Genomic DNA, 13,364 nt, shown 5'->3' with positions numbered 1-13,364 from the left:
ATTGACAGTTTGGCCTTAATTTTTAAGAGAACAAAAGTATGTGGCCTTGTTTTATAAAGTTAACATGCATTGATGAAGCAGCTGTAACTCTGTCTAATAGGATCATAAGAAATACCTTGCTTTTCCCAGGTAGATCCCCTGTAGATTTCTACAGGAAGCTCATAAGCAGGGTGAAAGAGAACCCTGCTCAAGGTGGTGGTGGTGGTGGTTGATGTGTGTATGTATGTATGTATGTGTATGGATGGATGGATATGTGTCTGTGTGCATCTTTTGAAAAGAAAAATAAAACCTAATACAAACTAATATAAAGTAAGGAAGAAAAAAGAAAAAGAAAGAAAGCAAAGAGAAAGTAAAAGTAAAAGAAAAGAAAGAAAAAGAGAAATAGAAAGAAAAGAAAAGAAAAGAAAAGAAAAGAAAAGAAAAGAAAAGATACAAAGTGGTTTCCAATATTCTTCACAGCAGTTATAAGTACAATTATATTTTAAGCTCTCTCTCTCTAAAGTTATATCATGACTCTCTTCTTTCTATAATCTATCCTGTCTAATCATCAAAGACATAAACTACAAGTTCATTTTTTTCATTTTTACATAAGAAGTCCATAAGGGGTTTCCAGTCACCAATAAATAGTGTCTTTTCTCTAATCAAAGAAGTTAATTTATCCATCTCAGGAAGATCTGTCAGTTTCACCAACTGTTCCTCCGTAGTGAATAGCATTGAATCTTTCCATCTCTGTGCATATAATAATCTCACCACAGTAATTATATACTTAAATAATCTTCCATGGCTTTTTTCTAACTGTGTATCCATAAATCTTAAAAGGAAAAGTTCTGGCTTCAGTTGAATGTTAATCTTTAAAACTCTGTATCAGTGTATGTATTTGAATCCAAAATTTTTTAGCTTTTTTACTTGTCCACCAAGCATGATAGAATGCCCCTTCATATTGTTCACATTTCCAACATACGTTTGGAATGCCTTTATACATTATAGATAATTTCTATGGCATCATGTACCAATGATACATCATTTTATAAAAAAATATCTTTAAGTTCATAACATAATGTAAATTTCACCCCTTTTAACCACTTATTTTCCCACTGATCCATCCATATGTTATAACCAAAATTCATAGGCCACTTTATCATGCATTCTTTAACCTGTTCTTCCTCCATTTCAAATTTCAACAAAAGTTTATACATTTTAGCAATTGCTTGTTCATTATCATTGTACAATGGTACTTCAAATTCCGTCTTTCCATACCATAAGTCTTTTTGTCCATTTTGAATTTTTCTGATAACTGTAAATGGGAAAACCATTGACAATTATATCCTTCTACTACTAGTTGCTCTCTTGATTTAAACTCCCCTTGATGGTTTTCCAATAATTCCCAGTACGTCGACCATTTGTTTTTGCCTGTTATTTCTCTCCTATGATATGCTTCTTGAGCTGAGATCCACAAAGGTGTTTTTGGGCACAGCCTGGGTTTATATCTATTCCATACTCTCAATGTGGCAGGACTAATAAAATGGTTTTTAAAATCCACATTAATTTTACCTTTATCGTACCATAAATATCCATGCCATCCAAACCTCAGGTCATGATCTTCTAACTGTAAAATTCTCTTTTTCTCAGCAACACCCATTCTTTCATCCAAACCAAACAACAAGCTGCAAAATACAATTTCAAATCCAGTAAACCCAGTCCTTTTACCTTTGTATCTTGTAACATTTTATATTTAACTTGTAGGTTTTTTCCCTTGCCATACAAATTTAGATCTATCTTTTTTCCATTATCTGAATGGTACATCAGTTGTCAAAACAGGTATTGTCTGTTACAAAAACATCATTCTTGGCAAAACATTCATTTTTATCACAGAGAGTCTCTCCAACACTGACAATTTTAATTTCTCCCATCTTAACATGTCCTTCTGGTGGGGGTGGTTGTTTTAATGGATTGAAATTGGCCAGGTTAACACAACATGCTAAATAAATCACAGGTGATAAACCACAGTGGCTGAGTTCACAGAATATGCTGAGATTGTTCAGGCATTCAATCACTTCAGGTTCCCAAAGGATATAATTTCACCAGGATTATTGGTGAGGAACTGCATTTTTTAGTTCTTATGCCTTATATCCAGTCACCTCATCTTCTATTGGCTCTTTTCCAATTGAGTTTCATTTTTTCAAGCATCAGAACCTTCTTTAATAACTCTTGCCTTGGTTTTACTTGTCTAAAATATTTAAGCTTTCATTTCATTATTAGTGCTTCCATGTGAACTCTGGTTTTGCTTCATCTAGTACTGAATGATTTGTTCTTCTTGTAGTCCAAGAAGAACAAATAATTCATTTCCCCAACAATCTTCTTCAGCACCACAATTCAGAAGCATGCATTTTTCATTCTGCTTTTCTAATAGTCTACCTTTCATAGCTATATGTTATAACTGGGAAAACAATGACCTTGACATTATGTACTTTAGTTGCAAGCATGACATCTCCACAGTTATGTTATTTAGATGTGTTATTGTTTTTCTCCTGAATAGCAGACAACTCTTTATTTCATGGCTGCATTCACCATCCCTGTGAATTTTTGAGCCTTCGAAGATAAAATCTGTTGCCACTTCAATTTCTTCATTTATTTGCATTGGGTTGACACTGCCTGTTAACATAATCTTAAATTGGTTTGTTGGTTTTAATACTGAGCACCAGACAGCTTTTGCACATCCTTCTTTCACCTTCAAAAAGAGTTAAGTCTTCCCCACTTCCAGCCATCATGTGGTGTCATCAGAATATCTGAAGTTGTTGACATTTCTCTGAGCAATTTTCATTCCAATTTCTGTTTCTTTTAATCCAGCATTTCTCACAATATAGTCAAGATATATGTTGAGTACAATGATAGTATACAGCCCCAACACACTCCTTTCCCAATTTTAAACCATTAAGTTACCCCATGTTCTATTCTAATTCTTGATTCCTGACCATCATACAAATTCCTGTACAGGCAAATAAGGAGGCTGAGTACATCAATTTTTAGTAGCTATTCACAATTTATTGTGGATAATGTAATTAGTAAGGGGGAAAAAAGACTGCCTTGTCTTTTCCATTATCCACTGGATGTTACTAGTAAAAGAGCCTCTGCCTCTTCTGAACCCATCTTGTACATCTGCAGCTCTTTTTCCATGTATTGTTGAAGTCTGGATTGCAAAACTGTGAGCATTGCCTTATAGCACATAAGATAAGTGCAGTTGTTCAGAAACTGGAACATTCTTTAGCACTACTGTTTTGTGGTCTTGGAATATATACTGATCATTCCTAATCCCCTGCCTGCTTCTGAGTTTTCAAAGCCAGTTTATAAAGTGGCAAGTAGCATTTTAACTGCATCATCTTGCAGGTTTTGAACAGTTCTGCTGGCATTTCATTAACTCCTGTAGCTATGTGGTTAGCAATACTTTCTCAGACCCACTTAACTTCACCTTTCAGAATGTCTAGCTCCAGTTCAGTGGTTAAATCTTCATGTATATTATGGATTTGGGGACGTCTGATGTACAGTTTTTTGCTACATTTGTGACATCTCTTCTTTTTAACTTCTTTAGAGCTTTGCTTTTATCATAACCACTTTGTGGTTCTGTAATTTTCTTAAATACATTTCTTGTCCTTCCCATTTCTTGTCCTTCTCAATTTCTTTGCATGCTAATTTAGATATAACCCACTGTCTCTTTGTACCATTCTCTAGAATTTAGCATTTAGTTGGACAAATTTCCTTCTGTCTCTACTGCCTTTTGCTTCTTCAGCTATTTTCAACATATCAGCAGACAGCGATTTCACCCTCTTTGGCTTTTTGCATTTCAATATGTTTCTCTGGCTTTATCTGTGGTGATGTCACAAGTTTTCATCCAGAGTTCTTCAAGCACTCTATTTATCAATTCTAATCCATTAAATATATACTTTACCTTCACTGTATAATCATATGGAATATTGCTGAGATAATATCTTGTCTGTCTGATGAATTAAGTTGCAATGAGGAGTTCATGTTCTGAGCCACAGGCAGTACCAGAACTTGTTTCTGCTGATTGAATAGATCTCCTCCATCTCAGCTTGCAGAGTATGTAGTAAATTTGATTTTGGTGTTGTCCGTTGACTAATGTCCATGTGTGGAGTAATCTTTTAGGCTGTTGGAAGAAGGTATTTTCTGTAAACATTGAATTTTCTTACCAGAACTCTATTAGTCTGTCTCCTGCTTTATTTTGTATACTGAAGCCAAATTATCCCATTATTGCAGATGCTATTTAGTTCCAATTTTAGCATCCCAGTCTCCTACGATGCCTTTTTTTTTAATGTTAATGCCAAGAAAGGGTTGCAAGATGCCATAGAACTATTCAATTTCTGCTTGGATCACTCTAATGTTGATTGAGTGACTTGCCCTAAATTTAACATTTTGACTTTGACACCCTTTTGTTAATAATGATGGCTACTCGTTTTCTTCCATGAATTTCTTGTCTGTAGTAAAAGATCAGATGCTCTTTAGCTTTATATTTAGCAAAAAACAAGCAAATCCATATCAAAACTTAGCATTTTGTAAGAACTCAGCCAGCATGTCCTGACACTTTTGGTGTGGTTTCACAACTCAGAGTAGAGCTGCAATGGTTGCTATCTTTATCAGGCAATTCTGAGCAAGAAATTCCTTTTCTTTCCTCTTGCCCAGCTCCTAGTGCTCCTCCTCAAGCAGTTTCTGTAGTGACAGTGGGAACCAGCAACAGTACTAGTATAAGCATATCCTGGGAGCCACCTCCACCTGGAGAACAAAATGGGATCATCCAAGATTATCGGGTAAGATGGATTCTCTGACTGTCTTTTCTGCAATGTGTGACACCCCAAAAATGATGGATCTGAAGTCCTTTGGACTTCTGATGATCATGAAAGCTGGAGTATAGAATCATAGGGTTGGAGTGTACTTTGTAGATTGTCTTGTCCAACTTCCTGCCCAGTGCACAAAGACTACTATGATAGATACTGCAATCCAGTGATGCACAGCTTGTTTTCTGCAGAGTATGTTTTCTTCAGCCATTAGTTACTCTCCCTCATTCTTCTGTGGCAGGTTTGGTGTCTGGGAAATGAGTCTCGCTATCACATTAATAAGACAGTGGATGGCACAATGCGTTCAACAATCTTGCTGGGGCTAGTCCCTGGCATGGTCTACCGCACAGAGGTTGCTGCTGCCACTAGTGCGGGCATCGGAGTGAGGAGTGCCCCAGTCACCATACAGATCAGTGAGTATTCAGGACTCCTTCATATGCCAGCAGGTGGGACAAAGGGGATCTATTTCCATACAGTCCTGCCCAACCATGTGGGTCACCTGGGGAAGGTCTGCAGCACATCCTAGCATCTTCAAAGATATAGCTGTCATAGGAACAAGAGTGGGCCGTTTCAATGGTGACTTCTAGGAAACTGATTTATTACAGTGAAGATGATAATAACTAATATTACCTCCACCACTATTATCATCATGTTTTAGATGGTTTTGGTGGCATTCAAGGTCTTCTTAAATAGGTTTATTCAAAAATAAACCACCTTGAAATTTTTCCCTTGCAAGTGTTTCACAGCTTTAGTTCTGAAACAGGAGACAGATGAGCATAAAAATACAAGAAAGGAGATAAAATGCAGTGGGATGTAAGGAAGTGTCAAACACACTTGCCACATCCCCAGGACAATAGAATAGCAATTTGCTATTTTAGAATAGTAGAAGTAGAGACCCATATGATGGAGTTTTCTTCTACGCAAACACTTTTCCCACCAGATAGAACATTAGTAAGAAACAAGGCTGTTTCCTTGGTATGCTAACTCTATGTGTAGGAAAACTGCAATCTTCAACCTGGTTACCCATCCTCACTGTGTAATTAACCTAGCTCAAGCCTTATACCTCTTCTGACTGCAAATGCCTTTGCTTTCCATGTTTGCTGAAGAGCCCTTGCCAGACCAGGATACTGTCCCTGTGAACAGTGGGGATAGTGTGAGCCTTGCTGAGCAGATCACAGATGTAGTAAAGCAGCCAGCTTTCATTGCTGGCATTGGAGGAGCCTGCTGGGTCATTCTCATGTGCTTCAGCGTGTGGATCTATTGTCGCCGGAAGAAGAGAAAGGAGATGAGCCACTATACAGGTGAGATAGGCTAATCTTTACTGCCAACCTTTCCACTCTAGCATTCTTAAGGGAGGGTGTGGGTTGGCTGTCTTATACTAGGCCCTTTGTCATGTCCTTGACTAGAAGCCTACTAAGCAGCGTGGAGCATTTCAGCACCATGGAGAGCTCCAAGCGAATCCCTTGCTCCAAAGATGATTGCACCCTTTTATGCCCTGGAGGCTGGACCATCCCTCCTAAACATCCCCCCTTCTTTGAGGAGGAGAAAGCCTTGTTAAACAAGTAGACTTCTTGCTAACTGCCTCCAGCTTCCCCTTCTGTTCTCACAGGATTCCTTTCAAATTCTTTTCCTGTGTTAATGGGCCAATGTAGGGATTGGCGCACTGGAGGAAAATGTAATCTTTGTGAATGGGACACAAAACCCATTTTAGGGTTTCCTGTCTCAAAGGCTCTCCTCACCTTTGGTGGGTTCCCTTTAATCGGGATTCAGAATATATGCCATTCTGCATGCCATGCACCTGCTGACAGACCTAAGCCGCCCCACATCACTTTACCTTAGACTCCCTGCCCATCTTTGCTGACCCCAGCGATGACGTTCTCTGAGCTACCTCACTCTTTGCTTGCTTCTCTTTTCAGCTTCCTTTGCATACACGCCAGCAGGTAAGGCTTTTTGCCCCCTCCCCATCACATTGCTTTGTCCTTGGTACCACCAATCCACCCCTTGTCCTGTTCTCGAAAGGAGTGTCCCTGACAGTGTGCTCTGTTTTCTCTTGCAGTTTCTTTCCCCCATACGGATGGTCCAGCACGTGTCGGCAACAGCAGGTGAGTGCAGAGGCCTCGGGCTAACAGGAAGGATTCTCCCTTAAGCTTTATTGGTTCTTAGTAGCAGAAGCCACGTTTCTGCTTGATCAGGGCAAAATCTCAGAAGTTAGAGCTACTGCAGCATTTAATCAGTTAATTGATTGGATTGATCAATTAAAATCCTTTGATCAACTAAATCCTGCTAATCAAGGCATTTCTAAGGAGCAATAAAAACTGCAATGGGCAAGCATGTTCTGAGAAGAAAAAACTCCTCCCTCCATTTTTATCTCATATTGAAGGCAATGATAAAACAATGATGATAATCCATCACATAAATCAGAAGTTACCTTTTTCTTTTCGCAGTCAGTCAGTCTTTATTTCAACCCCCTTAGTATTTTTCAGTGAAATAGCTGAAATTGCCTACGATCTCTCCTGGGTACCATGTTTTATTATATACCAAATTTCATGTGTTTCATGTTTCAGAATAATTCCAAACACTTCACCCTGAGAGGAGATTAAAAAATTAATCACAAAACAGAACAGCATGTTAGAATATGTTAATCCCTCAAATACCAAGAGATATATAAATGGTTGCTATTGAACATTACAAGAACTTAATTATTTATTAATTGAGAAATCAGGCAAGCAAATAAATAACTCCAGCCTTTTTCAGCCAAGTGTTTTCCTGATATGTTGAGCTATAATTCTCATCTCCCCAGGACACCAGTTTGGGAAAGCTGAACTTCAACAGCAAAGTTTAAAATGTGATGTAAATCAAAGTTCAAAATGCTTTGGACAAAAAATGCAACACCTCCTTTAATGTGTTGCTTGTTGCAACCTGCATTTGCATGATCTAAAACCATTGAAAGTGCCTTCTTCGCCTCATAACTGATTTTAATTAAAAGAAAATGTATGCAAATTGAAACCATTTTAATCAATTAATTAACTAAAGCACGCACATTTACTCAGATTTTTTTTTTTTTTAATGTCAGTGACAGGACTAACATTAGTAACCAAATCATTGTGGCTTTTCTGTCTCTCCTCTAGTCGGCCTGGCATGCTAGCTATGGCCACTAGTGCCTCCAGCTACCCATGGCTGGCAGACTCATGGCCAGCCCCAAATCTGCTGCGGAATGGAAAGGCAAAGGAACCTGGAATGGCCTGTTGCACAGGAAACCATAACGTCACAGAAAGATACTACAATGGTAAGAGTCCCATAGCTTCAGCTGCTCTCTCAGAAGCAAAGAAAGTCCAGAACTGGATAGAAAAAGGCAAATATATGTAGCCAGCTAGCTGATAATTGGGAGAACAGGGTGGACAGGCCCCAGTAAGAAGCTTAATCTTTTAGAGGAAGTGACTGAGAGAAACTCCCACCCAGGAGAAGAATTGAGACAGGAGTTTGAATATAAGGACTCCCTTTTCCCTTTCTCCTTAAATTCAAGTAAAAGGTAATCTGTAAAACACACAGATGTTAGAGGTGTTTAGAATTAAGGCATGCTGAATCTGCTTCAGCTAAATCAGAAACCTTGGTAAGACTCACAACATCTCTCCTTGTTCGTAGATGCTGGGATTTCTAATTACATTGCTCAGACGGAGAAGTTTGGGACAGGGGTGTCAGATGGCCCCATATATAGCACCATTGACCCTGCCAGTGATGACATGAGGACCTTCAATGGGGCATTTTCACAGCATACCACCCCATATGCCACAACACCTGTGGTACCATATGGAGCAACACATCTACACTCACCTGATGAAGAGGAGGGCCAGTGGAACAACGAACCTGGCATCTCTAGCATCCAGTATGCCCAGCCCGACCGGGGCAGGGTGGAGAGTGGTAGGGACCATAAGCCTACAAGAAGCTAGACCACGGACATATAATGTTCCTCCAAATGTGTTACAGTACAAGTCTAATTAAGACCTAGACAGCATAGCCAATACTTAGAAATTATGGAAGCTGTGGCTCACACTATTCCTGGTCTAGAGATCTTTTTCTTTTTTTTTCTCCTGAGTGTACCTAGCCTCAACTTGCAATGTTGTCATCTTGTTTTGAGAAGAACACACCTGACATTTTCCAGAAAAGGATAATCTAGCATTGATGATAGTATGATACAATATGTATGTCATAAACAGGCATAACCTCCTGTTCAGGAGAAGCACAAATTGCTACATGAAGATTAGGAGAATTGTAAAGCTTACCAAACGGAGGATTAGGTTGCCACTTTAAGAAAACATGCAGGTTCATTCATTTTAATAAGGGTTCTTCCTTTGGAGATATGTACAGGCTTGCAACCAAAGTCTTTTACTGTATCTGAAGTTCTAACTTCTCTGTCTCTGTAGTTGCTAAACCTGGGAAGCAGAAATCAATGGGGAAGCCAGTGAAAACACCATCCCTTAACTGGACAGAAGTGCTTCCCCCACCACCATCTGCCAATGAACTGAGCCAATATGTGGAGGAGGAGGAAGAGGAAGAGGAAGAAGAACTAGAAATCACGTAAGTGCCACTGGAAAACTGGGAAATCGCAATATTTTACTATATTTTCCCTGCTGAAAGAACTGGCACCAAATAGTGGATTTCATGTTCATATTAAGGCTGAGCTTGGACCTGAATTTTGACCAGCTTTTTCCAATAATGCATTTTCCCGTAGTGCAAACTGCCATCATGTCCTGCTTTTGAACGGAGCAATACGAGGGGGAAAATGCTAATGAATATTGCCAATTTTTAAGTCCATAGTTCTATGCAGGATATCCTCAACTGACTCAAAAATCACGTTTTAGCCTTTAGAGCCCTTAAATGCCCCTCCCTCAATGACCCTTTTCTTCCTTATAAACTTACCTATTCAATAGATCTACAAGGAGCAAGTGTTCAATTAGGTTACTGGTCAAGTATTGGGAGCCCAATATTCTTGGCCACTTTATTGGTTGTGTTCATTCAACATATCTAACCAACTCATTGAAAAGCCTAGGAAATGCACTAAGCTTGGTCTTGTCTTGTCTTGTCTTGTCTTGTCTTGTCTTGTCTTGTCTTGTCTTGTCTTGTCTTGTCTTGTCTTGTCTTGTCTTGTCTTGTCTTGCTGGATTTGTAGCTTAGTGTATTGAGTGAATATGGTCAGTTTATGGTTCAATGTTTAGTGTGAGCACAAATGAATTAATTTAGTAACTAGGTTAAACATATTATAGTCTGCTCACAGCCGTATAGATTGCTGATTGGCTTACATCATGCATCAATGAACCCCCAGCTTGCTTTGTTTGGTTTGGGCTTAGCATGATATATGAATAAGCTATGTGTGTAGTTGTAATGGCTTATTATTATGTATGAACAAGCATATGATGGCTTGTTTAATAAACCATGGTTAAAATAAATCATGGCTTAGGGCAATGTATGAACCTTGCTACTGTTTATAGGTCAGAGGTAGAGGAATGGTGTCCACCTCTGCCAGAGAGGACTTACTTAATGGAGAACATCCAGGAAGAAGAATGTCCTCCTCCCCCACCTCGCAACGATGCCCCTTCTCCTGCAAATTCCTATGGGCAGCAGTCCACAGCCACTCTGACTCCCTCACCACGGGAAGAGATGAGAGCTTCAGAGGATATTCCCAGGCTGCACCAGTTTGAGATTCCACATCTGCCCAGGTATGAGCTGGCCAAGTCTGCACTCCAATACCTTTAGTGTGGCTCTTAAAGATTGCAGTCCCCCTAATGAATCTGCAGAAGCTTTATGATCAGCGTGTCCTATGTTTCTTTGCTATGCAAGGTGGCAGGGGACTGGGCAAGAGAAGGGCCACTTTGGCCAAAGCTTTGTCTCTTTCTGCAAAATGTTAATCCATTGAGGTTACTGCAGCTGAGTAGTTTGAGTGCTAGTATAAGCTTGATCATTTTGGATTATATTCAATCAATAAGTCTTTCTTTTATCCATGTATGCCATTAGCTCTTTTGAACATCCTTGATGTATTGGAAAGTAGGAGGAAGATCTATTAAGTAAGGAAATAGCCCTCCAAGACACCCTCCCCCCCACCTCTAGTTCCATCCCAGTCTCCTGTTTCTGTCTACTGGTGTGAACTCATGACAGAAAGTCTCCCTCAAGCCATCTCACCAGTTTCTACATTTAAGCTAGAACCAAACCTCATATAAACCAAGATGTCAAGGCATGCTCTGTAAAAGTTTCCTCCAGGGACAAATTCTTGGCTTTTTTTTATTATGTTGTTATAATGTTATGTACACAGGTACAAAGGGGGTAAGGTTTCATCACAGTGCCAGGACCACCATTGCCTGCTTTAACCCTCTGGATGGTGCTGTCCTGGTCACAGAAAGCTTCACTCCCCTGACCTATGGAACAGCCTTGTATATAACTGAGGACAGCTATCATAATCTTTTAATAGTCTCTTCTGCAGACTAAACATAGGCCAGCCTGGTGATGCCCAAATGAGTTGATCAGCACTTGAAACAGCTGTGTTCTGCACAACTCTTTGTTTTGAGCTCAGAATACTTCCAAAATCTGTAAACTGCCTAATTTGCACTTGGAATGGCTGTTGCACCTATGAAATGGGGGTTGTCTCATTTTTATGCAGTTTTTCCTCATAGGGCTTAGGTTCCAGTCTCCTCATCCATGGTTCATCCTTCTCTGGAAAGCTGACATGTGTCAGTAGCTTCAAATCAAGATGCCAAGAACCTTAACTGCTTTTTACATATAAATTCATACTGTCTCAGTTTGCCATGAAAACGTTGAATTTCTAAGCAGAAGTGTTTGGTACAATGGAAAGTGATCAGAACTGCTACTGCAGAGAGAAGATGTCAATCTGATGGTGCTCAAGCATACTACTTGAAGTCCAAAGCTATGCATATTATCAGACACGTTCCCCGTGAAAGTGCTACATTTAAGTGATTAGGGAATTTGGCATCCTGAAAACCTGTCCATTTAATCTGATGCTCCTTTGCTTTCCAGGCGGTTACCCAATGGGTCAGGACCCTTGCCAAGGCCCTCAAGTCCTCCCTTGACCCAGTCTAATCCCAATCTAAACATGCCTGAAGACAGGCCAGAAGGCATGCTTTCCAGGCAAAGTCACCGACGTAACCTGAGCCAGACACCAGCACATAGTGCAGAGAATGTGGACTCCCCAGGTCCAGGTGAGTTCATTTTTCTCAGTCCCTCTTCCAAGGTGCCTCTTAGCATCTCAGCAATAGCGATGGGTGCGGCATCCACCTTGAGCAGAATGCCAGGGAGTTTTCCTTGTAACTAGCTTCCTGTTACTGGAAGAGTAAAACATTTGTATTAGTTGCTTTGCAGAAGATTAATTCCCTTTGAGACTTCTGAGAGTCTTCATGGTGCAGTGCTTAGCCATCAGCTTGGGAAGTCCAGGTTCTAAATCCCCTTGTAGTCAATGTCATGAAGATCATTGACCTACTTCACAGGTTATTGGGAGGATAAAAAATGAAGGGGTTGGGGCATGTATGTTGGCCTGAACTTGGAGGAAATCCACCATAATGATTGAGTTCACTCAACACCCTGAGCCAAAATCCAACATACCACATGATGGTTTAGCATAATGTGTGTATTTTGCCAATGTTTTTAATCCGTTTAGCAGAAGTGAGCAATTCTAAGCTTTGCCAATAACTCGGTGGGGAAGACTAAGTTATTGCGGAGGCTGACTGATGTTGGGCTTTTACTGACAGGCAAGCCCCATCCCAGCCTTGGTGATGTTTTGCTTCCTCTGGGGCAGAAAGCAAAAGGCAAAAAGAAATCCAAGTCCAGCCACTACCGCCGAGAGAAAAAACAGGGTGGTAAGTGCCAAGCTTGTACTTTACTGTGTTAATCCTCTTCTGTTCTCTTGATTCCTGGTGACTGCCTGGACAAGCCCATACAGTTTTCTTGGCAATGCTTTTGGAAGCGGTTCACCCTTGCCGCCTCCTTCCTATGACTGAGAGAGAATGACTGGTCCAAAGTCACCCAGCTGGCTTCATGCCTAAGGCGAGACTCAAATTCAGTCTCCTGCTTTCTAGCCTCAGATCTTTGACCACTCTACCAAACTGAGTCGATGCATTTAATTATAGCATCATCTTAATTCCATTACCTAATGTAGTCAGTTCCTCCATGTGCTTTTTTTGAGTGTACCAAGAAACAGCCACTCACATCTGGAAAGCATCTTCTTACCACCCCCTTTTATAGAACCTTGCTCACACAATTGTTTTCAGGAAAGCATTTAAGTTTTCCTTTCTCACATCTCAAGCAAGCTACACATTGTAAGTATCAAATTGGCACACAGCCAGTGGTGACCAACGAAGCAATTTGCTAAGCAGAATAGCTACCTATTTAAAAGGTTAATAAGCCACCATTTAAGGCTGGAGAGAGCAACACAGTGCCTAGGTTAGTAAAGTGTCTGCTAAATCCTCAAGAACTTTCCTGGTTTTGTTTTGTGAAGTTTGTGAAGTTGTACTGTAT

General features: G+C 40.1%; 1 protein-coding gene across 3 annotated transcripts in view; it reads left to right on the top strand.

The window, feature by feature from the left end:
- Positions 1–13,364, top strand: part of ROBO3 (roundabout guidance receptor 3) — a 146,765-nt gene that overhangs the window by 126,081 nt on the left and 7,320 nt on the right. For 2 of the 3 annotated variants that reach the window (XM_088139100.1, XM_088139099.1), the window contains 11 exons: positions 4,696–4,820; positions 5,089–5,260; positions 5,954–6,148; positions 6,764–6,787; positions 6,904–6,949; positions 7,976–8,133; positions 8,490–8,765; positions 9,269–9,422; positions 10,334–10,561; positions 11,871–12,052; positions 12,599–12,706. In XM_088139100.1, coding sequence (XP_087995226.1) covers positions 4,696–4,820; positions 5,089–5,260; positions 5,954–6,148; positions 6,764–6,787; positions 6,904–6,949; positions 7,976–8,133; positions 8,490–8,765; positions 9,269–9,422; positions 10,334–10,561; positions 11,871–12,052; positions 12,599–12,706 — 1,668 coding nt within the window. The remainder of the gene's footprint in view (positions 1–4,695; positions 4,821–5,088; positions 5,261–5,953; positions 6,149–6,763; positions 6,788–6,903; positions 6,950–7,975; positions 8,134–8,489; positions 8,766–9,268; positions 9,423–10,333; positions 10,562–11,870; positions 12,053–12,598; positions 12,707–13,364) is intronic. The other variant, XM_088139101.1, reaches the window with a different exon arrangement.

The sequence above is a fragment of the Python bivittatus genome, unplaced genomic scaffold (genome assembly GCF_059951505.1).
Source record: "Python bivittatus isolate LINGU-HERP-01145 unplaced genomic scaffold, Pbiv_v1 ctg000320_np1212, whole genome shotgun sequence".
NCBI classification, from domain to species: Eukaryota; Metazoa; Chordata; class Lepidosauria; order Squamata; family Pythonidae; genus Python; species Python bivittatus.
The sequence above is the reverse complement of the archived record's forward strand: the minus strand, read 5'-3'. Positions and strand labels throughout refer to the sequence as shown.